The sequence below is a fragment of the Callorhinus ursinus genome, unplaced genomic scaffold (genome assembly GCF_003265705.2).
Source record: "Callorhinus ursinus isolate GAN/ISIS: 27379988/994484 unplaced genomic scaffold, GSC_fseal_2.0 scaffold16, whole genome shotgun sequence".
In the NCBI taxonomy this organism is placed as follows: Eukaryota; Metazoa; Chordata; class Mammalia; order Carnivora; family Otariidae; genus Callorhinus; species Callorhinus ursinus.
This window is the reverse complement of record NW_027397078.1, coordinates 34570300-34597962: the sequence shown is the minus strand read 5'-3', so window position 1 is coordinate 34597962 and position 27663 is coordinate 34570300. Positions and strand designations below refer to the sequence as shown.

The 27663-nt window shown below is 46.3% G+C and overlaps 1 protein-coding gene and 1 long non-coding RNA gene across 4 annotated transcripts in view; one reads left to right on the top strand and one right to left on the bottom strand.

Annotated features, from left to right (window-relative positions):
- The window catches only part of LOC141374294 (uncharacterized), a 55793-nt gene that overhangs the window by 10918 nt on the left and 17212 nt on the right, over positions 1 to 27663 (bottom strand). The window contains exons 3-4 of one of the 3 annotated variants that reach the window (XR_012381067.1): positions 8559 to 8691; positions 7540 to 8412 (exon numbers count right to left, since the gene is read on the bottom strand). This is a non-coding gene — a long non-coding RNA (uncharacterized lncRNA). Of the gene's footprint in view, positions 1 to 7539; positions 8692 to 27663 lie in introns of those variants that run through there. The other 2 variants (XR_012381068.1, XR_012381066.1) reach the window with 2 other exon arrangements.
- Positions 604 to 17472, top strand: TLR8 (toll like receptor 8). Its single transcript, XM_025857814.2, has 2 exons — positions 604 to 759; positions 14298 to 17472. Exon 2 carries the CDS (start codon positions 14304 to 14306, stop codon positions 17421 to 17423), a length of 3120 nt encoding a protein of 1039 aa, XP_025713599.1. The 5' UTR covers positions 604 to 759; positions 14298 to 14303; the 3' UTR covers positions 17424 to 17472.

Genomic DNA, 27663 nt, shown 5'->3' with positions numbered 1-27663 from the left:
CTCATGAATGCCCATGCTCATCCAGTCACTCACTCACTCACTCACTCACCCACTCACTGGCTGTTTATTGAGCTTCTACCATGGGCCAGGTCCTGGCTGAACTGCAGGGACACTGGGGGACCCACACCCACCTTAGTCTGCGCTGTCTCGGAAACGTGTGGAACACAGGTGAAGCAATGCTAATGTTATTTCGCTGCATTATATACCAAAAGATGAGTTTGGGCAATCCTACACTGACTTCAAATGTGTGGTAAAGCTTACAAAAACACCAGAGTTTTCTAAGTCGAAGAAAATATGTCCCTGTTTCTCTCCCTCCTTTTCCCTCGAGCCTGCTCTCCAGAGCGAACCGATGCTAACATTTCGGTGAGGGTCCTTGCGGCCATCTCTCCCCACCCCCACTACACACACCCATACACCCAAATATACACAAGTTCACACACACACACACACACACCCCCATATGTGTTATATTTGTATCATTCATTTAAATCATTTTATAAATAACTTTCTCCCCCTGAATTTCAGTTTTGAAATTTTAAAGCACAGTCAAGAAATGATTTGGCAACACTTAAGAAATCACAAGTTCCCTTCTTCCCACATAAACTTCTGCAAACTGTGCGCTAGCTTCTGCTGATGGTAAAGCTGCCGAGTTCAGGAAGTTGGCCAGTTTCTTTCTCTTGAGTGTGCCCACTGACAGAGGGCGGCCCTCCCCGGTGCTGCAGGTGACCGAATGAGAAATTAGGACGACGAGAGAGCCCGGTAAGCCACTTCTAGTCTCTTAACACAGCTTTCCTACAAAATACATGATTTCTGACTGACTCTGAAATATGGTTTGGTGGCAAATGGTGTGAACACGGAAAGGGATGAACGGGGCCAGTAAGTATAAAAAGCTTAAGTATTGAAGCAACTCTCAGTGATAGGTAGTAGGTGTTAAAAATCAAACGCAGTGGTCTTACTAATGTGAACAGGAGAACGAGCCAATTCCAAGTTAGGAGCTGACTATTACTCTCTGGTCCTGCCAGAAACAATATTCTCTTCTAGAACCAAAGGGTTGGAAGCGAAGTGAGTGCTGGAAGTGTTTTTCCTTTGCTAACTCTACAAAAAAAAAAAAAGAGGACAAACTCTCATCTCACATGTTCCAGTCACTCACTAGGGCCTACGCAAAGCCTGAAATTAATATACTCCTAGGCGCTTAGTGTTCAATATTATTTGCTCCTTTTCTTGTTCGGGATTTCTTAAGTGAACATGTTACCATTTCTACAACTGTATCCTTTAGTGTTTGGACTTAGTAGGTGATCAGTTTTTGTTACTGTTGAGAACGGTCAGATTGAAAAACAAACTTTACAGTTTTAAGAAGTGATATGTTTTCTAAAAAGTTTGGTGAGATTTGAGAGCAGTTGTAAAAAGTCTGGTTTCGGGGCACCTGGGTGGCTCAGCCGTTAAGCGTCTGCCTTCGGCTCAGGTCATGGTCCCGGGGTCCTGGGATCGAGCCCCGCCTCGGGCTCCCTGCTCCGCGGGAAGCCTGCTTCTCCCTCTCCCACTCCCCCTGCTTGCGTTCCCTCTCTCGCCGTGTCTCTCTCTGTCAGATAAATAAATAAAATCTTTAAAAAAAAATAAAAGTCTGGTTACAAGAGAATCTCATCCAAAATGTACCTCATCTTCTTTCCATGCTCATCCAGGGCTTAGTAAAGTTCTTGGAGTTATTTATTTTTACAGCCATTTAGTGTATATTTAAGTTCTTGAGGTGAATTTTCTTTTTTCTTTTCTTTAAAGTTTTAATTTTATTTCCAGCTAGTTAACAGACAGTGCAATATTAGTTTCAGGTGTACGATGCAGTGATTCAGCACTTCCGTACGATACCCAGTGCTCATCACAGACGTTCTCCTTCACCCCCATCACCTGTCCCTACCCCCCATCACCATCGGTGTGTTCTCCAGAGTTAAGAGTCTGTTTCTTGGTTTGCCTTGCCCCCTTTGCTCATCTGTTTTGTTTCTTAAATTTCACGAGTGAGGGAGATCATACGGTATTTGTCTTTCTCTGACTTACTTCGCTTAACATTATACTGTCTAGCTCCATCCACATGGTTCCAAATGGCAAGATTTCATTCTTTTCGATGGCTGAATGAAGTTAATTTTGAAATCCATGTGATGCCCGTTCTGGATCGCGAAAGGAAATTAAGTCTGTACCGGAGTTTTATGATGCTTTATCAACTGACTGCAACGGCCCAACAGGGCCACGGACACATGCGGCACCGGGGTCGAAGTTATCCTATTTCTACTTGGCACGTGAAGCTGCTGCGGGAACCACAGCCAATATGATTGTATTATAAGAAAGTGAAAATAGAGTAATAACAACATCAAACTAAGCCTGGAAGCGTGTCCTGCCTCCCTCCCTCCCACTGGAGATACAGGTAGAGGTCAAGGACCTCGCGGGCCCCTGGCCTGAGAGCAGGGGTTGTTAACCTCGACTACGCATTAGAATCACAGGGGAGCCCCCAGACTGAGGAAATCAGAATGTCGGGGGCTGGGCCTGGCTGTTCGTAGCTTCTCAACCTCAGAGCTCTCTCAAGGTGAGCCCGAGAGCCACAGCCTTAGAACAGTGCCCCAACAGCTCTTTCAGTCCTTGGCTTCAAGAGCACAGTCCTTTTGTAGGGGGTGAGAAGGTCCCAGGAAGACCTGAAGCTCCCTCATTAGCCCCTTGGTTGGATCCCAGAAAGCGAAATAAAGGCTCTGAGTGTGCTTATCTGAAGGGCCCAGGCTGTGGTTCAGGGCGAGGGCAGGGGCCGACTCCCATTCTTCTCCAGGGGCTGCTTCTCATCCCGCCGTGTAGTAATCCTCAACACTGCACGCTGGGGTTGGGGGGGCGGGGGTGACGTGGAAAATCCAGACTTAAGGAACATCAGGGCGTGTGCGTGGGGGAGGATGGCGTTACTCATGGTTAGTCTTTGCAAGTCAGTTGGAGATCATTTGTAAGGGCATCTTCAGGTCACCTCCAGAGTCCATTGAGGGGATCATCATTCCAATGGAATGTCCTGACTTCAGCCGAGTTATTAAACAGAGCTGAGGGATCTGTTGTTTTTTAAACTCTTATCTCCAATTTATGACTCTTCCGGGGCTATGAACACAGAGTAAATCTGAACGCAATGACCCGTTGGTTCTGGGTCAGCATTAGCAAGTGCGGGCCGTGCTGAGACCACTCCTGGTGGGTGCATATGTCTACAGTCAGTGGGTTTCCAGTTGTTCTGTGGAATTACAGACATCTGGAAGTGCCTGGTGGTAGACGGATCGGTGCAGAAAGGCGAGGTGGATAATCCACCCCTGGCATTTGAATCCTGAACGTTCCAGGCGTGGCTATGAGGTCTCTGCAGATCGTCGAAACCAGACCATTGCCAACCAGGCGCTTGCTTCTAGAACTACCAATTTGCTAACTCCTCGGGGATCTCTAGGCTCAGTTGCAGCTCTGTCACCTACCATTTGAGTGACGCTGGGTAAATTAGCCTCTCTGAGCCTCAGGTTCCCCATCTATAAAATGGGGGCTTAGAGTAGCGCCCACTGCACTGATTTTTATGAGGATTACATATAGAAATGTGTGACTTGCACTGGTCCCAGTGTTTGCTTCCTGGTAAAGCGCTCACCAAGTGCTCCCTACTATATTTCTTGGAATTCAGATAGCATGATTTGTCATATTTCTGTGTATAGGAAATCAGGATCCATGTCTTCATTGACATGAGCATTTAATGTGCTAGTGGTTTCTTTTCTCTTCCAAAGCCGTTAGCGAATCCATCAGATTTGGGATGGATAACATATCTATTGATTAATTTTAAGTTTCCTCTAAGGTGAAAAATCCCGTCAACCACTTCTTTTTTTTTTTTTTTTAAGATTTTATTTATTTATTCATGAGAGACAGAGGGAGAGAAAGAGAGAGAAGCAGAGGGAGAAGCAGGCTCCCAAGGAGCAGGGAGCCCGATGCGGGACTCGATCCCAGGACCCCGGGATCATGACCTGAGCCGAAGGCAGATGCTTAACCATCTGAGCCACCCAGGCGCCCCAACCACTTCTTTATCAATTTACTTTCGTAATGTCTCCGTGGTCAACAGTCAACTGCAAATGAATCAGAACCCATGAAAATTAGAAATATATCCAGTCTGGCAAAAATTCAGATCTGGTTGAACGCCACATCGGAGCCAAACAGCTAAGTAATTCAACTGGGAGGATTAATCACGTTTTATAATCAATAGGTTCTCTTGACCCTTTAGCATTAGGGGTTATCAGCGGGACCCATCCTGAGAAAGGGGGTGCAGCTCGGGAGGTGGTCTGAGGCTAAAGGAAGGCTTTGAAGAGGGAGAAGGAAGGAGGCATCATTGCAGAAAGGCCGTTTGCAGCTTAGGAGGGGGATGTGGAAAGATAAAAAGCTGTTTTATTTCAGGAAGGCAGGCTCTGCCCCCATCCCCCACCCCCAAGCCCCCGCAGACGGTTTTTGCCCAAGATTGTGAAATTGTGTGGGAAAACGTGTGGGATTGAGGTTAGCATCGCCCAGTGGGGGTCCTCCCTTTGTGCCCAGCATGGTCCCTCACCCCGCGGGCGGGGTCCTGGGGGTGGCCCCTCACGGTGTCCTTAGCCAAGGCAGACTTTTCTGAACCCTTCTTCAAACTGCCCTGGTCTTTGAAAACTGTTTGTGGTGCCTACTGGTGTCCAAGAAGAGAAGGAAGATTTGAGGGAGGACTAGGGTGGGTTGTTCTCATTGGGCTGTTTGGGTCCTTCAGAACCCGAAGGTGAGAGCTCGTCTACTGTGCGCCACGGACCCAACCAAAGAACGGAGTATGCATGGAAAATAGGAAAACAGTTGTGAAATCGCTTCCTCTATAGCTAGCAACCAGCAGTCTTTGGCAGGGAGGGGAAGTTAAGCAGATTTCTCTCTCTCTCTGTGTGTGTGTGTGTGTGTGTGTGTGTGTGTGTGAGATTCATATGCTTTCTTTAAAGAAACGGGTCCTGGGGCGCCTGGGTGGCTCGGTCATTAAGCGTCTGCCTTCGGCTCAGGTCGTGGTCCCAGGGTCCTGGGATCGAGCCCCGCATCGGGCTCCCTGCTCCGCGGGAAGCCTGCTTCTCCCTCTCCCACTCCCCCTGCTTGTGTTCCCTCTCTCGCTGTGTCTGTCTCTGTCAAATAAATAAATACAATCTTTAAAAAAATAAAATAAAATAAAGAAACGGGTCCTGACTTTTCCCGGGTGTTCCCAGGCAACACGCAGTAAGAGATCCAGGCCATGCAGACCCAGTCATTCTCAGGGAGCTTTCTAGGCAGGGAGCTCCCTGGCACGTCTGGACAAGGCCTTCTTCGGGCGGCCGGGCCTTGTCTGGGCAGTGGGTCCCCCCGGCCGCTCTCAGTCCCTGCTGCCCGTCCTCACTCCCTCAGGCACCACAAACTCGGTGGCTCAAAACCACAGAACTGTGTCCTCTCACCGTTCTGGAGGCCAGAAGTCCAGAAGCCGGGGGTTATCTGCAGGGTCGGTAGCTTCTTGGCAGCGGAGAGGGAAACGTTCCAGGCCCTTCTCCCGGCTCTTGGCGGTGGCCGGCAGCCCTCAGTGCTCCTTACAAACTTCCCTCTTCTCCTAAGGACATCAGGCGCTGGACTAGGGGGCACCCTCACGCGGCATGCCCTCACTTTGACTCGATTCCATTGCTAAAGACCCTGCTTCCAAATCAGGTCATACTCACAGGTACAGAGGTTGGAGGCTCAGCACGTCTTTTCGGGGGGTTACAACTGAGCCCCCAACACTCTCCTTGCCCCCCACCTCGGTCACTCCTGTTCTGATACTTCTCTGCCTGCAGCTGTCCCCTCACCCTGCCCCTGTGATCTGAGCCCCAGGGCGACACCATGGACAACCAGGGCCGCCTCCTCTTTAGAGAGCTCTTCTTTTCTTAGAAGGCACAGGGCCTCGGGCCCGTGACGCTTTAGGGAAAGGTTTTGTTTTCTTTAAAACCAGGAAAATAGTATAATCCAGCCCAGATTGTGTTTGTCTATATGCCAACGAGGTCGTAAAAGAGAATTTCTATATATATATATTTTTTAATGGAAGAAGGGGCCCACAAAGGCGAAAGTGCCCCTGGGCCCTTGAAAGTCAAAACTTGGCCCTGTTGACAACCACATTCTATTTTCTGATTTACCAGGTGTGCCGAGGAAAATTCAGGAATTGCTAATAGGTCCCCAGTGAAGGAGATTTAAGTATTTTTAAACATCTATTTATTTTAGATACTTAGATAGAGTGAGAGCACGAGCGTGGGCATGCCCGCGAGCAGGGGGAGGGGCAGAGGGAGAGGGACAAGCAGACTCCGTGCTGAGCACAGAGCCCGACACAGGGCTCGATCTCACGACCCAGAGGTCACGACCTGAGCCGAAACCAAGTGTCGGACGCTTAACTGACTGTGCCCCCCGGGCCCCCCAGGAGATTTAAGTATTGCTCCACGATCCCTTGCCTGAAACCTGTGGGCCAGCATGGCGTCAGAGTTCAGAATTCATACTTTAGCAAGATGATATGGTACATGCATGATACATTACAGAACACTTTTAATGGGTCCAGGTCATGCAACACGGCTATTTCTGCGGTGAAACAAGAATGCTCACGCTAAGTAGCTAAATACAGGTTATAGTAGCCTTAGGTCCTTTCAGGTCAGGTTTTGCTGCCAAATGAGTTATAAAAAAACAAAACAAAGTCTTCTGGTGCTCAGATTTTTTAGGATTTCAGACTTGCAGAGAGGGGACTGAGAATCTGTGCAAGATGGGACCTGCATTAAGAAAAGAAACATGAACCACTGTCCTGGGTGTCAGAGGCATCATTCTATCAATCGTTATGTCTGACTTTTTTTTCTTTTTGCTTGTGATGCTTTCTCTCATGCCAGGTGAATTGCTCAGGTGACGGGTACTGACTGTTATTTCATATTCAAGGGTAGAACGCCAAATAACTGATGAGAAGCTTCAGTTTCAAGGCCAGAACTTTCCAACAGATGAGTCTCTGCCCAAGATGAAGGGCTGTGAGTCATTTTCGGTCAGAGCGTGCCAACGTGATCGCAGATCCTTTCCGCAGTGCCGGGCTGAGGCCAGGGTGAGGAGAGTTGAGGCACTCATTTGGGGGCAAAATTTAAGGAAGGGAGGATGCCCAAAATTTGCTCCATAATCAAGATAAACAATATTTTATTTTTTTAAAGCTTTTATTGATTTATTTGACAGACAGACACAGTGAGAGAGGGAACACCAGCAGGGGGAGTGGGAGAGGGAGAAGCGGGCCTCCTGTGGAGCAGGGAGCCCGACGCGGGGCTCGATCCCGTGAGCCTGGGATCATGACCTGAGCTGAAGGCAGAAGCTGAAACGACTGAGCCACCCAGGTGCCCCTCAAGATAAACACTATTTTAATGTTCTATCAAAAAAAAAAAAAAATCAAACTGGCCAACTCCAGCCTGCAGGCTAGTTGCCTGTTTGTGGTGAATAAAGTTTTATTGGAACCGGAGCCGCGATCAGGGTGAGGCGAGTGGGGCGGTGCCTCACGAGTGCAGGCTTGGATTCTGTCTTTATTTAACATGTTGAATACTTAGCCCGTCAGAGATTTGAAGTTGTTACACTAGCATTCGTCTTGATGACGAAGTGTTGGGGTGCCCCCTTAAATGTGCCACCCACAGCCCTGCTACCATGCTTGACCATTTTCCCAGGGAGATGCTCCAGTCTCCTGCCGGGGTGCCGGAGTGGGGTGTCTCTGCCATGTGACTGACTTGCCTCTGCTCGGCCTTAGCCACCTCCGCCCTTCCCTGCCGCCTCCTGCTCATCTGCCCGCTCTCCATCTTCCTCCGCTTGGTGCCCGTTCCTGGTCTGCGGCGGGTGGTCTCTCTCCTCAGCGGGCATGTTGTCCTTGACGAGCACTTTGGCGGGAGCCCGGCCCTGCCGGGGGTGGGTGGCAGGTGGCAGAAGTAAGTGTCCTTTCCCCTCTCTGTCTCCGGTTCGGTTTTATTTGCAGGGTTGCACTTTCTGTCTCACTCGCGTAATTGTCCCTTTCCCCCTCTATTTGATTTGCAGAGTGGCCATTTCCCTTCGGCCAGGCTCGATGGTTTCTGGTGACACCTTGGTGAGCATAATTCTCCCTGGCACCCTTCTCCCTCCGTCGGGGATCTGGGTCCCTCTGAAGTGCTTTCGGAGCCACTCTGGGCAGCGAGAGGCATGGGGGTGGCCAAGGGGGAGGGGCTGGCCTGGGAGGCGCAGCTCCTGCTGGGCTGTCGGGGGGGGGGGGGCTCCCCTCTCTCCTCCGCTCCCGCCCGACGAGTGAGCTGGGGCCTGCTCTGCGCGGCCTCCCCGAGGGGCCTGCCCGCGGGGGTCCGCCCCGCACTTTGGGAGATGACGGGGCTTTTGGGGTCCGTTCGCCGCCGTGAGGCCCTGAGGCAGATGGAGAGAGGCTTGGCGAGTCAGGGTTTTCTCCTCAAGTCTTGGCTAGCTGCCTGCTCGCCACTTCCCACTCCGCCCCACTCTGTGTTTCCCTTCGAATTGAGGTTATGTGGAACTGAAGCAACTCACGTTCGTACCTCAGGATTCTTGGAAGGGTGGACTTCGGAACCTCAAGCTCCTCACCCACAAATCTGCAGAATATTCTAATCCCTTCCATGGTGCGCCATTTACTTTAAGTTGCTTCGGACTCTCTGGGAGGCCATTTTCACCCTGGGGAAAAAACCCAAACCAAACCAGTGAATGTCAACAAGTTCTCCCCCTGGTCTCTAGTGTCCCCTAGAGGCTTTTCCGCTCACTTGTTCCTTGTTGTAGGGAGAGACCCTCGCCTCTGCAATGAGACGTGGAGGCCGCACGGGACAGCTCTGTCCTCTGGACCCGCCCAAGTAACCACTTAAAAATGCCTCTTCTACCAACAGAGCTGTTCATCATGACTTCCGGGAGACGGGAAGAGTCTCCGATCTGGCCTTCCCCAGCCATCGGCTCCTCAGGGCCCCTTTTAAACATGAATTTTGAATGTTTTATTAATGGATAATTAAAAAATTGGAGCAGGCACCTGACAAGCACTGCCTCGGCCAGGTGATCACGGGCCACATCGACGGAGAGTCACCTTGCTACTCTGTGCTCCGGGTGTGATGGGGCTACAAAGCACTTTACTTTTGTGCTCTTCCTCCCCAAGACCCGTTACCCCAGGTTCATCATGAAGGAAACAAATCCCAGCTGAGGGACAGTCTACAAAACCACCCTTTTCCCTGTATTTACTTCTCTCCATAGTAATTTCCACCATCTAACATACTATCCTGTAGGGTACGCTCCAAATGGGCAGGCATTTTCATCTGTTTTGTTCATTGCTATATTTCCAGCTTGAAAATAATTCCTGACGTAAAGCATATGCTTAATAAATATTTTTGCATGAATGAATACATAGCTATAGAGCTTTTGAACTGCTGCACGGTATTCCCTTGTATGACCACTACTCAAAGGCATTTGGATGATTTCGGATCTTTTGCTATTGCCAACAGCCTTACGTTGAACATCCTTGTGCGTAGTCATTTGTGTATGTGAGGGTCTATCTTTAGGATCTACTTCTAGGAATTGCTGAGTCTATGTGTCCAATTTTTTTTTTTAAGATTTTATTTATTTGAGAGAGAGAGCGAGCACAAATGGGGAGGGGCAGAGGGAGAGGGAGAAGCAGGCTCCCCGCTGAGCAGGGAGCCCGATGCGGGGCTCGATCCCAGGACCCTGGATCATGGCCTGAGCGGAAGGCAGAGGCCTAACCGACTGAGCCACCCAGGCGCCCCTATGTCTCCAATTTTGATAAATATTACGAATTTCTTACTGTCTTAAAGGTGGCATTAATTTAGATTCCTGCCAGCAAAATATGAGAACACCTGTTTCTCCATGCCCTCACCTACACAGAATTGGTAAAAAAAAAAAAAAAAAAAAAAAAAATGGTACCTTGGTGTAATTTTTTGAGTGAGGTTGAGTATCTTTTCCTATGTTTAAAAAGCTATTTGTGTTTCCTTTTCCTGTGAGCTTTTACTATGTCTTTGTCCATTTTTCTGTTGGGTTATTTGTCTTCTTACTTATGCATGAAATGTCTTTATGTGTCAAATCTCTTACTCCCTTATCTGTGATAAGGACTGCAAATAGTTTCTCCTAATTTATTGTTTCACTTTTGGCATTGTTTGCCATGTTTTGTTGTGAGGCAAAATTTTAATTTGCATGTGGTTGCATTGGTCCGTCTCTGCTTTCTTTCTTTCTTTTTTTTTTCTTTTGGCTTCTGTTCTGTTTTTTCATTGTTCTGGATTAACTAGGCAATGCAGTTAGACAATAAAAATAAATTAGACTGTATAAAGGATATTAGGAAGATAATCGCTATTTGCAGATGGTTTAATTGCTTACCCAAGGAAATCACAGGGAGAAACAACTGTTCTAAATAACCAGAGAATTTAGTATAGTGATTTGGTATAAAATTAATATATGGAAATCAGTAGTCTTAGTGTATATCAGCAAGGACCTGTTAGAGGGTAAAATAGAAGTAATCCATTCACAAAAGGAGAGCAATGAGCAAGACTCGCCCTATCAGATACTAACATCCTCCCAAACTGTAATTATTAAAACATGTGCTGCCAGCACGTGAATGATGAACAGATTGATGAAGCAGAGAGTCTAGAAATAGATCTAAATACACAGGAAAGTTAGTATATGATAAAAGGAGTATATCAAGTTGATGAGCAAAAAATTATTCAACAAATGATGTTGCACATCAGCAAAACAAAAGCAACCTACTGAATGGAAGAAGATATTTGCAATGGTATGTCTGATAAAGGGTTGATATCCAAAATACATAAAGAACTTAGCACCAAAAAAATAGTCTGATTAAAAATGGACAGAGGACCTGAATAGACATTTTTCCAAAGAAGACATCCAGATGGCCAACAGACACATGAAAAGACGCTCCACATCACTCATCATCAGGGAAATGCTAATCACAACCACCATGAGAGCTCACCTCATACCCACCACGATGGCTAAAATAAAACACACACCAAAAAAACCCATGTTGCTGGGATGTAGAGAAAAGAACCTAAGTGTCCACTGATAGATGAACAGATAAAGAAGATGGAGTGTGCACACACAGCTATAAAAGAATGGGATCTTGCCATTTGCGACAATGTGGATGGACCTAGAGGGTATTATGCTAAATGAAATAAGTCAAAGACAAATACTATAGGATTTCATTTACACGTGGAATCTAAAAAACAAAACAAATGAACAAATAAAAGAAACAGACCCATAAATACAGAGAACACACTAGTAGTTGCCAGAGGAGAGGATGGTGGGGGAATGAGCAAAATGGGCAAAGGGGAGTGGGAGGTACAAGTTTCCAGTTACGGAATGAATAAGTCATGGGGATGAAAGGTACAGCGTAGGGAATGTAGTCAGAGGTACTGTAATAGCGCAGTATAATGGCAGACGGGAGCTACACTTGTGGGGAGCACAGCATAACGTATGGACTTGTCGAATCACTGTGTTGTACGCCTGAAACTATGTAACATTGTGTGTCAACTCTATTTCAGTAAAAAAACATAAATAAATACGTAAATGATGTTGGGGCCAGCAGGTCTCCATTTAGAAAGAAAATAATGTGGGTCTGCCCCTCGTATTTTATGCCAAAACAATCCCAGTGGGATAAGATATTTTAGTGTAAGAAAATGAAATCATGAAATTATCAGAAAAAAAAGATGAGAAAATCACTGTTGATAGAACTGAGGTGTCAAGTGTCCTTTATGGCATACGTTACCCTGGATGATCTGATTCATACCTGGGGCTGTACTTGCCACGACTCCCAAGTTCGTCCCTCCCGTGAGCGCTCTCCTCTGAGCCGAAGGGGCGTATATGTAACTGCCTACTGGACCTCTCCACTGCAAGATCACAGACTCAAATTTAACACGTCAAATTAATATTGCTAGAAGCTACAAACAATACCATTTATCAGCTCAAATTTCTGTAGGTCAGAGTCCGGGTGGGCTTGCCTGGGTTCTCTGCTCTAGATCTCATAAGGCTAAAATCGATGTATTGGCCAGGCTGTGAGTGAGGATCCATTTCCAAGTTCATTCAGGTGGTCAATTTGAGTTCTGTGGTTGTAGCATGGGGGGGGGGGCGGGCGTTTCCTCGCCAGGTGTCAGCAGAGCAGCGTTCTCAGCTTCTGAAGGCTGCCTGCGTTCCTTGTCAGTGGCGCCCTCCACCTTTAAGTCAGCAAGAGTGAGTCCAATTATTCTCCCGCTTGCAGCCTCTCTGATTCTCCTTTCTGCTGCTAGCTGGAGAAAACTCTCTGCTTTTAAAGACACATACAATTAAATTAGGCCCATCTGGATAATCTCCCTTTGGCCGCATGACATAGCGCGGAGACAGCAGTAGTACGAGGCAGCGAAGGTTAGAGGGGCCCTCTGAGAATCTAGGTAAAGCGCGGCTTTCTTTTAGTAAAAGTAAAACATCAAGCAGCGGCACCTGGATAGCGCTGTATTTGAAAATAACTGCAAATAACTGAGAATGCCTGGGAGTTCTGTTCCGCCTGATTTTTCATCTCTGCAGCAACTGGCTCTTCCTCGCCTGCTATGAACTGGCAGTGATCCCTGATCCTCAGAAGAATCACTACCCACATACTAAGGGTATGACAGTGACTGTTCATTAACCCTCAGCTTTAGAAGAACTTAAAAAGGAAGCGCTTACCTGGCCAAACTCACAAGAAGGAGAGGAGTCGGGCTCTAGTGAAAAATACAATTTCGTGAAGGTTGGTCTCCAGACCCAGTGAAATAAGATTTTGAGTGTTCTTTTGACCACAGTGCTCATCACACCAATCACATTAATCTGTTTATTGCATTGTATAACTACCAAAGGTAATATATTCAGCCCTCGGTTAAGAGAGAGCTGCAGAAAGTGAGGCGCTCTACTAAGTGTTACAGAGGTTGTGTGAAAATATAAAACATCATGTCTTCCCTACAGAAGTTTACAATATTAGCCAAAGAATAGCTATTAACGCCAATGTTCATATGATAAGGGACATTGGGGGACTGGTAGCCATTCCACAATATTTTTTTTGAGTGCCGTCTACAGTCGAGGTACTGTTCTGACACAAAGACTTCAAAGTGAGGTGGTGTAGTATCATGGCTACTGTTGGAATCAGAATGACTGGAATCCAGCTCTACAATGTATCATCCTTCTGAAAGCCACTGAAGTGCCTTGAGTTTGTTTCTCCCCTCACAAAATGTGGATAACATAGAACCTATCTCATTGTGTTGCTCCGGGCCTTAACATGGGTGAGAAAATGTTTATGGTTAGCACACTACCTGATACTTTGTTATCGTTATTAACAGAAGGTGTCCCCATCACAGCAGGAGAGAAGAGATCTGGATGCGTACCACCGGAGAGGTAGAGAAAAACTGTGGGGAAGGCCAATGAGGGATACGGTTGTGTAGAGAGACGGTGATATAGATACGGTAGAGGTGACTCTGGCCTGCAGATCTCAGATGATACCATAATGAAAGCTGGATCTGAACTCTCCTTGGGACAGGCCAACTTTCATCAAGAGTTCTCCTAATAGGTCGAAGCTATGAATCTATAGCTTGCTGTGCTACAGATCTAGCATGAACCATAGTCATAGGCCAGCATCAGACCCGTTATGGTGATGGGGCATCTCGATGAATGCCTCTGCAAAAGCTTCCCGGGCTTTCTCACCATCATCATCTCAGATAGTTTCACCTTCGACTTCTTTGAGCACCTTGAAGCTGAATGTGGTGAGAAATTGAAATTGTTCCGAACCTGGCACTGGGTGTTGTATGTGAGTGATGAATCACTAAATTCTACCCCTGAAACCAATATTGCACCGTATGTTAACTAACCAGAATGTACATACAAATTTGAAAAAGAAAAAAATTAAAAAAAAAATGAAATTGTTGGGCGCCTGGGTGGCTCAGTTGGTTGAGCGACTGCCTTCGGCTCAGGTCATGATCCTGGAGTCCCGGGATCGAGTCCCACATCGGGCTCCCTGCTCAGCGGGGAGTCTGCTTCTCCCTCTGACCCTCTTCCCTCTCGTGCTCTCTGTCTCTCATTCTCTCCCTCTCAAATAAATAAATAAAATCTTAAAAAAAAATGAAATTGTTCCGAACCTAATTTAACACAGTTTGTTTAATTGGTAAGAGAATTCACACTTCAAAACACATGCACAATGTGGTGAAGCACCGTTAATTTCATGGTGAAATGCCTCGTCAACACTGCAAATCTAACTTCGTGCCTCCACTTTTGATTTTCCTTAGGAAAACATGACCCTCCCGTTTTTGCTTCTGACCTGCCTTTTCCTGCGCATCTCTGATTCCTATGAGTTCTTCACCAAAGCAAATTATTCTAGAAGCTATCCTTGTGATGAGAGAAGACAAAATGGCTCTGTTATAGCAGAGTGCAACAGCCGTCGACTGCAAGAAGTTCCCCCAACAGTGGGCAAGTATGTGACAGAACTAGACCTGTCTGATAATTACATCACACACATAACAAATGAATCATTTCAAGGGCTGCAGAATCTTACTAAAATAAATCTAAACCACAATGCCAATCCACAACACCTGAATGAAAATCCTGATACAAACAAAAATGGCATGAATATCACAGATGGGGCGTTCCTCAACCTACAAAACCTAAACCAGTTACTGCTTGAAGACAACCAGTTATACCAAATACCTGCTGGTTTGCCAGGGTCTTTGAAGGAACTTAGTCTAATTCAAAACAACATAATTTGGGTAACTAAAAAGAACACTTCTGGGCTTACGAATCTGGAAAGTCTCTACTTGAGCTGGAACTGCTATTTTGGCAATAATTGTGATAATAAAACTTTCGACATAGAAGACGGAACGTTTGCAAGTCTTACGAATTTGAAGGTGCTGTCACTGTCTTTTAATAAGCTTGTCCATGTGCCACCTAAACTGCCAGACTCCCTAAGAGAACTTTATCTTAGCAATGCCAAGATTAAAATCATCAGTCAGGAAGATTTCAAGGGATTGAGAAATTTAAGAGTGCTAGATTTAAGCGGGAACTGTCCGAGGTGTTTCAACGCCCCATTTCCCTGTACACCTTGTGAAGGAGGCTCTTCAATTCAGATCCATCCTCTTGCTTTTCAAACCCTGACAGAACTTCGCTACCTGAACCTCTCTAGCACTTCCCTCCGGAAGATTCCGGCAGCGTGGTTTGAGAATATGCATAATCTGAAGGTGCTGCATCTGGAATTCAATTATTTAGTTGATGAAATGGCCTCTGGGGAATTTTTAACAAAACTGCCCTCCTTGGAAATACTTGACTTATCTTTTAACTACGTAAAGGCGAAATATCCAAAATATATTAATATTTCCCAAAACTTCTCTAATCTTAAGTTGCTCCAGGCATTGCACTTAAGAGGTTATGTGTTCCAGGAACTTAGAGCAGAAGACTTCCAGCCCCTGATGAGTCTCTCAAATCTAAAGACTATCAACTTGGGCGTCAACTTTATTAAGCAAATCAATTTTACACTTTTCCGTAATTTCTCCAACCTGAAGATCATTTACTTGTCAGAAAACAGAATATCACCCTTGGTAAATGATATCCAGCAAAATGACCTAAGTGGTTCCTCTTCTCCAAGTCATGTCCTTAAGCCACGCTCAGCGGATGTTGAGTTTGACCCACATTCAAATTTTTATCATAACACCAATCCTTTAATAAGGCCACAATGTTCAGTTTATGGCAAAGCCTTAGATTTAAGCCTGAACAGTATTTTCTTCATTGGGAGAGAGCAATTTGAAGCTTTTCATGACATTGCCTGCTTAAATCTGTCTTCAAATGGCAACGGTCAAGTGCTACATGGGACTGAATTTTCAGCCGTGCCGCATATCAAATATTTGGATCTGACAAACAATAGACTAGACTTTGACGATGACAACGCTCTCAGTGATCTGCCCGAGTTAGAAGTTCTAGATCTCAGCTACAATGCACACTACTTCCGAATAGCAGGGGTGACGCACCGCCTGGGATTTATTCAAAATTTAACACAACTGAAGGTTTTAAACTTGAGCCACAACAGCATTTATACTTTAACGGAGCAAGACCTGAAAAGCATGTCCCTGGAAGAATTAGTTTTCAGTGGAAACCGCCTTGACATTTTGTGGAATGCTGAAGGTGACAAGTACTGGAAAATTTTTACAAGTCTCAAGAATCTGACACGGCTTGATTTATCCTTGAATAACCTTAGGCGCATCCCAAACGAAGCTTTCCTGAACTTGCCCCAGAGTCTCACCCAGCTATACATAAATAATAACGTGTTAAATTTCTTTAACTGGACATTACTCCAACAGTTCCCGCATCTCCAGGTGCTGGACTTGAGTGGAAACAGGCTATCCTCTGTAACTAAGAGCCTCTCCAAATTCGCACCTTCCCTGCGGACGCTGCTACTGCATCGAAACAGGATTTCTCACCTGCCCTCCAGCTTTCTTTCCGAAGCCAGCGGTCTGATCCACCTTGATTTGAGTTCCAACCTGCTGAAGATGATCAACAAATCCACGCTTCAAACTAAGACCAACACCAGTTTAACCATTTTGGAACTAGGTAGAAACCCTTTTGACTGTACCTGTGACATTGGAGATTTTCGAAGATGGATGGATGAAAATCTGAATGTCACAATCCCTAGGTTGACAGACATCGTCTGCTCTAGTCCTGGGGATCAAAAAGGGAAGAGCATCATGAGTCTGGAGCTAACAACTTGTATTTCAGATACCATTGCGGCGGTGCTCTGTTTCTTCACGTCCTTAATCACCATCACTGTGATGTTGGCTGCCTTGGGTCACCATTGGTTTTACTGGGATGTTTGGTTTATCTATCATGTGTGTTTAGCTAAGGTAAAAGGCTACAGGTCTCTTTCCACGTCCCAAACTTTCTATGATGCCTACGTTTCTTATGACACCAAAGATGCCTCTGTTACCGACTGGGTGATAAATGAGCTGCGCTTCCACCTGGAGGAGAGTGAAGGGAAAAATGTGCTCCTCTGTTTAGAGGAGAGGGACTGGGACCCCGGATTAGCCATCATCGATAACCTCATGCAGAGCATAAACCAAAGCAAGAAAACCATATTCGTCTTAACCAAAGAATATGCCCAAAACTGGAACTTTAAAACGGCATTCTACTTGGCCTTGCAGCGGCTCATGGATGAGAATATGGATGTGATTATATTTATTCTGCTGGAGCCAGTGTTACAGCATTCTCAGTATTTGAGGCTGCGGCAGAGGATCTGCAAGAGCTCCATCCTTCAATGGCCGGACAACCCCAAGGCGGAAGGCTTGTTTTGGCAAAGTCTGAGAAATGTGGTCTTAACTGAAAACAATTCCCGGTATAACAATTTGTATGTTGATTCCATTAAACAGTACTAACTGGTGTTAAGCCATGGTTCACCAACATAATAAAAATGCAAAGCAATTACCCTTCGGTCTTAGGTATTTATTGCTGTGTAACAAATTACCCCCAAACTTAGCGGCTTACAGTAACGCACTCTGATCTTACTATCTCTGGTCAGGAGTGCAGGTGAGGCTTGGCTGAGTCTTCCGCTGAGCGAGAGCGTCTCTCAAAGGCTTCAGGCTAGGTGTCGTCGGTTAGGGCCACAGGCATCTCCCAGGCTTAGGATCCACTTGCAAGCTCAAACTCATGTGGTTGTTTGCAGGATTCAGTCCCTCCCGCACTGTCGGTCAAAGGCTGCTCTCCGTTTCCAGCCACAGGGATCTCTCCCACGTGCCAGCTTACTTCATCAAAGCCAGCGAGAGAGAGAGGTTGCTAGCAAGGTGGAAGTCACCATCTTTGATAATCTAACCAGGGAAGTGATACCCCAACATTTGGGCCATATTCTGTTTGTTAGAAGTAAATCGCAGGTCCTGCCAGCTCTGTGGGAGTCATCACCTCAGTCCAGGGAAACTAGTCTATGACCAAAATGGCCACGGTTGGCCTGCCATCTTGGTCATAGATTGTGAATAGCAGGAGGCAGGGATTATTGTGGACCAGCTTAACAGCTGGCTTGCTACACCTTCTTTTCAATATCTAAGAACTTTTGTAACTATAACTCATGGTTCTGATGTCAAGTTGCTATTTAGATTTATCATATATCCATTGCCACAGGGTTATATTATGCTGCGGTTGCATTAGTCTTTCTTTTACAATGACTTTTATAAATATTGGCTATAATATTTGACCTCTAAGGTTCAGATGACGTTTAAAGGCTAAGAGGGATATTTTCAGTTATTTTTTTATTTCTTAACCATTTTTTTAAAGTATGCAGCCAAATTCGATGCATTTGAAGTATCTGCCGATTGCCATTGCTGTAAATCCTGAATGATTAAGAATACTTCATGTCACCTGGCGAGCATTTGTTAAATATACAGTAGGGAAATAGATCTATAATGTAAAAGAAATTGCCATCTACACTGGTTTTTTTGGGTATACTTAAAAAAAAAACCTCTGGTAAAGACCAAAGGGCATGGGGCGCCTGGGTGGCTCAGTTGGTTAAGCATCTGCGCTTGGCTCAGGTCATGATCCCAGGGTCCTGGGATCAAGCCCCATGTTGAGCTCCCTGCTCTGCGGGAAGCCCGCCTCTCCCTCTCCCTCTGCCTGCCACTCCCCCTGCTTGTGCTCTCTCTCTCACTCTGTGAAATAAATAAATTAAATCTTTAAAAAAAACAAAAACCAAAGGGCAAAAAGTTTTGATGAAGTTTATATATTAAGGTAATTATTAATAGAGGAATTAAATCTATCTTTACCCCCCACCCAGAAGACAAAGCCAGAATGCCTACCTCTTGGTCCCCTTTATGCAGTTCTCCCAAAGGAAACAACCACCTCTACTACCCCCCTGGTTCCTCTGCCACAGCTTATGGCATCCTCTCTCCACTACAGGTATGAATCTTGAAGAGGCACCTTAGAAAATTTACCTGAGAATAACTGGAAATTAGCCAAGCCTTAAAAAATTCCCTTCAGAAGGAAGGGAAGAAAACTCCCCAATGCACCATCCATCCTTAAGTAGTCTCTTAGTTAACCTTGCAGGATGCATTATCTTTAATTATGTGTTTTTAAGGAACTGAACAACATGGGGGCGCTTGGGTGGCTCAGTCGGTTAAGCATCCAACTCATGATTTGGGGCCAGGTCATGATCTCAGCATCCTGGAATCGAGCCCCTAGTTGGGCTCTGCGCTGAGCGTGGGGTCTGCTTGAGATTCTCTCTCTCCTTCTGCTTCTGCCTCCGCTCGTGCTCGCTCTCTCTCAAAAAAACCCCAACTGAACAAAATGGTATGTCATAGTGTTATTTGATAAGGACAAAGTGGAAATCAGCACAAGTTTGCCAAGGACAATTTTAGCTTTGTCACATTGGACCCTGTTTTGTGACCATGACCATGATGTTTATAGGACGGTATTTATGCTTGAGTTTGTTGAGGCATGGGGACAAATACCTAAAAGCAGGATCATTCCACGAAGGTACACCCTCAAAAGAATGGTGTGTGTGGGGGGGCAGGTACAGCTCATTCCCCTTGAAGCCACGTTCATTCCTTGTCTGGTAGAAGCTCATTCGTTTCCTGATTGTTTTGGGAAAAGGAAAAGGTAGAATTTTCAGTAGCATTAGTAATTATGGATCTATGTGAGGCTCACACAGTTTGGTAGTGTTCTGTTGACAGAATCGAAAGTTAATGAAGGTCACAAACAGTTTTGCCCTCCAAGGTATTCTCAAATATTACAACTGTATTAGTTTCCTAGGGCCACCATAGCAAAGTAGCATGAACTAGGTGGCTTAAAACAATGTAAGTTTATTGTCTCATAGTTCTAGAGGCTAGAAGTCTGAAATCAAGGTATCTGCAGGGCCACGCTCCCTCTGAAACCTTGACGGGAGGGTCGCTACTTGACTCTTCCAGCTTCCGGTGATTGCTGGCAATCCTTGGTGTTCTTTGGTTCGTAGATACATCGCTCCAATCTCTGCCTCCAATGTCACATGGCTGTCTTCCTTCCATGTCTCTCTTCTCTTCTTACATGGACACCAGTCATTTTGGATCAAGGGTCCACACTACTCCAGTGAAGCTTCATCTTAACTAAGGACATCTGCGATGGCCCTATTTTTCAAAAGAGGTCACATTCTAAGATACTAGGGGTTAGGACTTAGACATAAAATTTGAGGGGGGCCAGGGGACATAGTTCAAATGACCACAGCTTTTCTTCTTTGGAAATTACTCGGACTTTCGTGGAAGTTGAAAATGCCCTTGTGAATGGGAAGGTCATTTATGATTGTTGAAAGAATAAAGGCAATTTCCCTCTCAGCTATTAATAAAGCTATTATGGTGATATGGCCAGGTTTCCACTGTCATTATCCTTGAACTTACAGCCATTTCCAGTGAGTACAAAAGAAGTTTACACAGTTGTGTTCTCTTCGCCTCTGCCCTTGAGTACCTTTAGGGAATGGGGGAATTGATAAAGCCCCATGTCTTACTCAGCAATCATGTAGTCTTGGAGGGTACAAGGCAGGGGATAACTGTTTTAAACCTGAAGGGGACATCTCAGGACTTCCTGTGCTAATGACCCCAAATGGAAAATGGTCTTTATAAATGTCCCTCCAGTGTACCAAGAGAAGAGACTAGATTTCAAATTCATAAGATATTAACAGAAAAACAGAAACCAAAATGCCACTTATGATAGCAGAATTTTGCCATTGGGAAGCTGTTTGAGTCTTTTTATTTCTTTTCTAGTGAGAAATGCATTTCTAAGAGTAGAAAGAAAAGACCTCTCTGTCTTATCTTCCGAGTCTTCTCTCCTTTGACATTGTATCTGGGCTATTTTAGGGATAACTCCCTAGTTATCACAGTAATGATAACACCAGAAGAGCAGAGATGACCAAGAGTAATGTCTGGGTTTGCAAGAAAAGCCCCAAGTGCAGTTGCCCGAGCCAGAAACCCGAGGCTCCTTGTTGACTCTTTCATCTCACTCCGCACCCAACCATTCACCAAGCGCTCTGGGTTTAACCTCCAGTTCCAGCAGCCAGAGGGATTCTTGTCAAAGGTGTGACTTCCGAATTAAGTCTAAAAACCTTAACTCCTGAACAAGATGCACAAGGCCCTCTGTGACCTCCCACTTCCTGCCCCTCCAGCCTCCGCTCTGAGCACCCCCATCAGTAGCCTTGGGTTCATGCTGAGAACAACCACATTCTCTTGCCTCAGCCCTCACACACATGCCCCTGCCCTGAGTCACCTCTTCCTGCAGACTTCACTTAGCTACTTCCTGCTCATCCTACAGGAAGAGGTTAAATGTCACATAGAGAGGCTTTCCCCTAACTTCCAAGTTTCACTTGGGTGCCCCCTTATACTATCGTCTTAGCATTTATCACAAGTTTGGCTGGGTAGAGAATAGTGAAATGGATGGAGTGGTATTAGCACATGGGTGTTCCATTAGGACTGTAGGCTTCGGAGATGAGGGAAGTTGCCTTTTGCCCATCACTCTGTCCCTAATGTCGATTACCATGCCTGATACACAATAAGGGCTCTCAGTAAATACTTCTCAAGCAAATGAATGAATGAATGAAAGTTCAGAGAGACTTCTCCAGCTGCGCACTAGGACAGATACGCTATGAGTAGGAGGTCACACTGTCAAATGTCACACTGTGACATCTATGCAGGAGGCTGGGCTTCTTCCCCCTTCATTTTCCCCTTTCCCACTCCCAGTAGCAAGCATGCTGGTTGACTCTTGGGTACCATATAGCACCAACAATCTTGGAGGCCATGATGCTGATTCCAGGAGGCTCTGAGCCTGGGCAAGAGTCACTTGCATTCTTTTTTTTTTTTTTTTTTTAAGATTTTATTTATTTATTTGACAGAGAGAGGCACCGCGAGAGAGGGAACACAAGCAGGGGGAGAGGGAGAGGGAGAAGCAGGCCTCCCGCCGAGCAGCGAACCCGATGCGGGGCTCGATCCCAGGACCCTTGGATCATGACCTGAGCTGAAGGCAGACGCTTAACTGACTGAGCCACCCAGGCGCCCCAGTCACTTGCATTCTTATCTGAATGTCAGGCTGTGGTTCAGAGCACATAGACAGAGAAGGAGCCAAGGGAAGAGGTCATGAAACAGAAGAAGTTGGCTACCACTGTATAGAGATCATGTGATGGTCCATAAACAAACACATCATAACAGTGAGTCTGAAATCAGGCTCATAGAAGGTGGTTCCTGACGGTATCAGCATGGGCTGGTTTGCAGGTTCTATGGCCCCATTCAAAGCAAAGTTTCCCCAAGTTAATCCCATACCATGTTAGTAAACACGCCACCAAAAATGTTTCCGAGGTCAAATAAGTTTGGGAACTGCTTGGTTATTATAGTATTTCTAATAGGCATTGTGATCTCCAAGAGGGAGCGATATTACACTGTGTCGCAAACTTGTTTGACCATGGCTTCCTTTTTTTCTTGCAAGGCATCTGCTGGAATTAATGTTCTCTCTTTCTCTTTGGAAATGCTGATTTGAAAGCCTGATAGAGAGTCAGCCAAGCTGGTGAGCCCCTGGAAATGTTTCCAGGTGTATGTTGGCAGTCACTATTCTGACATGGATTGTTTTGTTTTAAAAGCAGAAAGGGGGGGGGCGGCGCCTGGGTGGCTCAGTCAGTTAAGGGTCTGCCTTTGGCTCAGGTCATGATTCCAGGGTCCTGGGATCGAGCCCCATGTCGGGCTCTCTGCTGAGCAGGGAGCCTGCTTCTCCCTCTCCCTCTACCTGCTGCTCCCCCTGCTTGTATTCTCTCTTTCTAATAAAAAATAAAAAATCTTAAAAAAAAAAAAATAGCAGAAGGAAGGGCACCAGGGTGGTTCAGTCGGTTAAGCATCTGCCTTCGGCTCAGGTCATGATCCCAGGGTCCTGGGATCGAGCCCCACATCGGGCTCCCTGCTCAGCAGGGAGTCTGCTTCTCCCATTTTCTTGTGCTCTCTCTTTCAAATAAATAAAAGCAGAAAGAAATAATAATTTAGGCCACATGCCTTGAGGCTTTTATAGCCCAGTGATTGGCTCCTTGAACTAGGCCTACCAGGTCTCCACATTATTGCTTCTAAAGAGAGAAGTGACAATACAGCAGATTATAAAGTCAGAAGCAGTAAATAATGAAACTGTAAAATGATAGATTCTTCTTTAGGATGAGGTGATTCATGTTCATTTCGAAAACATTAGTAGCCATATAAAGGGTAATTTTAGTGCTTGACATGAACTGAAAACGGACACGGTACTTCCATTGATTGGGCTAACCTTTGCTGTGGCTGAATGAGCTCTCTAGTGACTTAAGGAATATTGTGGCTTCAAAGATATTAAATCCAGTGGGAATGACTACAGCGGTTAGTCTCTGATCTGGAAAGAATTTCCACCATTAAATCAGCAAACCAGATCCAGCCAAGTTTGGATACTCTAGCGATACTGCTTGCATTGCAAACCACCATGAAATGTGTACATGTATGTTTAATGTACACATACAGACGCATGTGGAGAACTATATAAAGATGGTCATTATTGACTGATGAGTGGATATTAAAATACTAAGTGAATGCAATTTCTTTTAAAGATTTATTTACTTATTTGAGAGAGAGAGAGAGAGCATGAGCAGGGGCAGCAGCGGGGGGAGAGGGAGAAGCAGACTCCCCACTGAGCAGGGAGCCTGATGCGGGGCTCAGTCCCAGGACCCTGGGATCATGACCCGAGCTGAAGGCAGACTGAGCCACCCAGGTGCCCCAATTAACTAAATTCTTGAAAGAGTCCAAGTCGCTATCCAATAGCTATAGGTTATAGAAAGTTGACCACTTTTGTCCTTAAACTTGGGAAAAACAAGAGAGGGTTTATGCATACCTGTTTCCCAAAAGTGGCTTGTTTGGAGGAGAAAGCAAGATGTTTACCAGTGTTTGTGGGCGACTCAGCCCTCTCGCTACTTCTTGATTTAATTCTGTCTGTTCCAGCTCTGCCTCAGTGGCTGCCATTTGCACACCGAACAGTGGAGCTCCCCACAGTTCCACATTGGGTAACCCCAGAAACGCGAATAAATCTACGAACAGCAAGAAGGCATCTGTAGAGGACCCATCTGTAGTGAAAACTGTGGGGTAAGGAAACCAGCCCAGGACTGAGAGTCTCCAGGAACCCAAGTGGCAGCCTCATGTCCCCAATTAAGCTTGGGTTTTCTCATGGCCCATAGGGGATTATACACATAATAAATAAGGGGCGCCTGGGTGGCACAGTCGGTTAAGCATCTGACTCTTGGTTTCGGCTCAGGTCATGATCTCAGGGTCCTGGTGAATAAGGAAAGGATTAAGGTCTAGGCAGAGAGAGGTAGGGGGCCCCTGGCTGGGCTCTGAAACTATTCCTGGCAGGCAGAAGCACTAAGCCAGAATGGACAAGAGATAAGGAAACAGGCCACCTGGCCCCAGGTGTGAGGCAGTATTTTTCTTTGGTGGCTACAGTGTAATCATAGAAAATGGCCAAACCTCAAAAGAATTAAGTCCCTAAGAGTGTTATCAATAGTCCCTGCTCAGACCAAGATGGCACAACCATCTCAAGGCCCCAAGCTCTCTGGTCAGTCCTCAGTAAAAGACCGCCAGTGACAGCCCCCCCATGGCAACCCATTCGGGACCCTTCTCACTCTAGAGAGCTCTTTTCTTTCCTTTCTGCTCTCACCTTCACTTAATAAACTCTCACTTCACTTTACCCTTTTGTGTCTGAGAGATTCATTCTTCGACTCCGTGAGATGAGAGCCCTGCGGTCCTGTAACACTGGGGTGGGGCCCCGCGACGGGCTCCACGCTCAGCGGGGAGTATGCTTGACGTTCTCTCTCCCTCTGCCCCTTCCATTTGTGTTCTCCCTGTCTCTTTAAAATCAATAAATATTTTTAAAAATAGTAGAAATAATAGCCATTTGGTGAGCAACAACTCTCTGTATTATATGTATCCTATCTAATCTTTACCGAACTGCCCCCCCCCCCGTGAATATCACCGTTCCCATTTACAGGTGACAAAGCAGGTTCCAAAAGGGTAAGGGATGTGCCCCAGCCGGCACAGCTTTGTGTCAGAGTGAGGATTTGTACCCAATTCTTATTTGCTTCCAAACCTAAACTTCTTGCACTTCCCTCTCTGTCTCATGTCCTGCTGTTGTAAAGGTCAAATTAGATAATAGGGTGTAATGCATTATGCCGATGTAAGAGATCAGTAGCATAAATGCCCTTCCGCCATCCCTTAATTGGAAAAGTATTATGTGTCTTTTGAGGCCTCTTTTTATCTTATGTCATCTTTTCTTTGAAGCAGTGGTTCTTTTTTTTTTTTTTTTAAGATTTTATTTATTTATTTGACAGAGAGAGACACAGCGAGAGAGGGAACACAAGCAGGGGGAGTGGGAGAGGGAGAAGCAGGCTTCCCGCCGGGCAGGGAGCCCGATGTGGGGCTCGATCCCAGGACCCTGGGCTCATGACCCAAGCCGAAGGCAGACGCTTAACGGCTGAGCCACCCAGGCACCCCTGAAGTAGTGGTTCTTAAACTTTGGCGAGTGCATCAGCTGGAGGGCTTATTAAAACAGTCTGGGGCGGGGCGCCTGGGTGGCTCCATCAGTTAAGCGGCTGCCTCCGGCTTAGGTCATGATCTCGGGGTCCTGGGATTGAGCCCCCCATTGGGCTCCCTGCTCAGAGGGGAGCCTGTTTCTCCCTCTCCCTCTGCTCCTCCCCCCACCTGCTCTTGCTGTCTCTCTCACTCGCGCGCTCTAATAAATAAATAAAAATTAAAAAAAAAATAAAATTACATAAAACAGTCCGGGGCAAGCCTGAGAATTTGCATTTCTAAGAAGTTCCCAGGTGCTGCTGCTGGTTGGGGACCGCACTCTGAGAACTACTGGTCTAAACATCACCCAAGTAGCACACTCAGAATCAATGATTTCCACCTCCACAGTGGATAGCACTTTGCTCCTGTTATCAGCGCGCTTCGCTGTTCTGTCTTGGACACAGCGATCTCATCTCCCTCTGGGCCAAGATGATAAATTCCTTGAAGGCAGGGACCACAATTTTTACTCATAGCTACAGTATCACCCAGAGTATCAAGCACAGTAAATCTTGGCTAGCTGTTGTTTAAAAAAACGTGGAATAAAATTCTGGAAGGTGATCCAATAAATATCACTATCACCAATTATCACTAATAATATCATTCTTATATAAATGACATGCACATTAACCTTTTCAGATGCTCGTTTACGAGTGACATGAACACGGCCCAAAGATCATGTACGCTACTAGGTGAGCGCACCTCCCCGTTCTCGTTACCCCCACCGGCTACATCTGAGGGCCTAGCCCTTTCTGCCTCTGGCCCGGCCAGGGGAGGTCACCGCCACCGCAGGGCACAGTCGGGCTGGGATTCAGCCGCCCGCCGCCGGGAGGCTGGCGACTCTTTCCGGGGCGGGGGTGGGGGGCTGGGGGGGTGTCCCACACCAATGACTCGCTGCCGCCAATAGGTGGCAGCAACAGCCTGTCTAAAGCTTTGGGTTTCGCCTCAGAGTGCGTTCAAGGGCGTGGAAGGCTCCTTGTTGACTCTGAAACCCGGCTTCTCACCTCGCTGTGGACTCACATTTTCCTCCCAGCAGCACTACGACAGACTTGGAGCAAACGTGTTGGAACTAAGAGAGCTCAGGAAAGGCCGGGTCGACTGCAAATCGGAGAATGGGCTCTCCCTCATTTAAAAAAAAAAAAGTTTGGGGGGGGCCCCAATCCTACACGGTTTGTCCAGCAATGTCCAGGCTTCATCAATTTAGACATTAACTGGTAAACTCAAGTGGAAGTTTTTTATTGGCTCCGGGTGATGTCACACGAAGCTGGGAGAACTGGTTTTCTCGGTGTGGGGCTTCTTAATCCCTGAAACATCTAGAAAATAAATAAATAAAAAGCTCTGAGCCCTTTCACCTCCTGCCGAACCAGGGCCTTCGGTTGTAAGTGGATGCGAAGCTTTTGCCAAACGTCTTTAAAAACAACAGAAAACCCGAGAAACAGCAATGCAAAGTGGGAGCGAGGAAAATAAACTGCCGGGGCGGCCCTTGGCTGCACCTGGAAACCACCTGGGAGTTTCCTGTGCCCGTGCAGATGCCAGGGCCCCTCCCCAGGTTCTGAGGAACTGGTCTGGATACCACCTGGGCGCCTGGAGTTTGGCAAGATCCCCAGGTGATGCCAGTGTGCCGCCAAGACGGCATGCCATTGTTAGATGTGTGGCCTGGCCTCCCGAGTTAATGAAATTCTCACACCCGCCAACTAGTGTACATTCCTTATGCCTTGAGCACAGTTAAGATAAAACCCAAGGCTTAGTTCAGAGAAAGTTAGCACAGGGGCAGAGGGATAGGAAGCGGATTGAAACTGAACATAAAGCAAAGTCAGGTGTTTTTTTCCTTTCTCTCTCTCTCTCTCTCTCTCTCTCTCGAATTGCCACCACTAACTGCTCCCAGAGAATAGGGGCCTGTTATTTACTTTATCCATTTTGGAACAAGGCACTTGTATTTGCTGACCTTCAAACACTTCCACGTTGTCTAAAGGGGGGGGGTTAGGGTGCACCCTGATTTGCAGCGTTCGCTGGCTGACTGCAAGCTACCGAGGTGACACCGGCAAATATGGAATGGGGGACT

Coding starts and splice junctions, on each gene's coding strand:
- TLR8 (XM_025857814.2), top strand. CDS start 14,304: ATGACCCTCCCGTTTTTGCTTCTGACCTGCCTTTTCCTGCGCATCTCT.